The sequence below is a fragment of the Penaeus monodon genome, chromosome 20 (assembly GCF_015228065.2).
Source record: "Penaeus monodon isolate SGIC_2016 chromosome 20, NSTDA_Pmon_1, whole genome shotgun sequence".
Classification (NCBI taxonomy): domain Eukaryota; kingdom Metazoa; phylum Arthropoda; class Malacostraca; order Decapoda; family Penaeidae; genus Penaeus; species Penaeus monodon.
The window spans coordinates 26921238-26921526 of record NC_051405.1 but is presented as its reverse complement, the minus strand read 5'-3'; the positions used below and the strand labels follow the sequence as shown (position 1 = coordinate 26921526).

The following is a 289-nucleotide window of genomic DNA, read 5'->3' as shown; positions in this document are numbered from 1 at the left end:
CCCTCCCTCTCTAAACCACGATCATCAGCCTCAATTTTTCTTTCTCTTTCCCCCCTACACAGAAACGCTGGGAATTCCTACGCAAGGCTGTCCGCAAACTCCTTGTTTACGACGTGCCAGCTGGTTCGAAGGTGGGTGTGGTTCTCTTCGACCAGACCGCCCGCACGAAGCTCCCCCTCAGGCCCACGCCCGAAACCTTGGACGAACGGCAACGGCTGGCCACCTCCTCCCTTCCCCGGAACCCGTCGAGGATCGCCCAGAGTCAGAAGTGCATCATCTGCGGTCTTCA

General features: G+C 58.5%; 1 protein-coding gene across 1 annotated transcript in view; it reads left to right on the top strand.

Annotated features, from left to right (window-relative positions):
* LOC119585958 overlaps positions 1 to 289 on the top strand; it is a gene marked incomplete in the record, with an annotated part of 71494 nt that overhangs the window by 2638 nt on the left and 68567 nt on the right. The window contains 1 exon segment of the mRNA XM_037934672.1: positions 63 to 131. Within this exon segment, the coding sequence (XP_037790600.1) occupies positions 63 to 131 (69 nt within the window).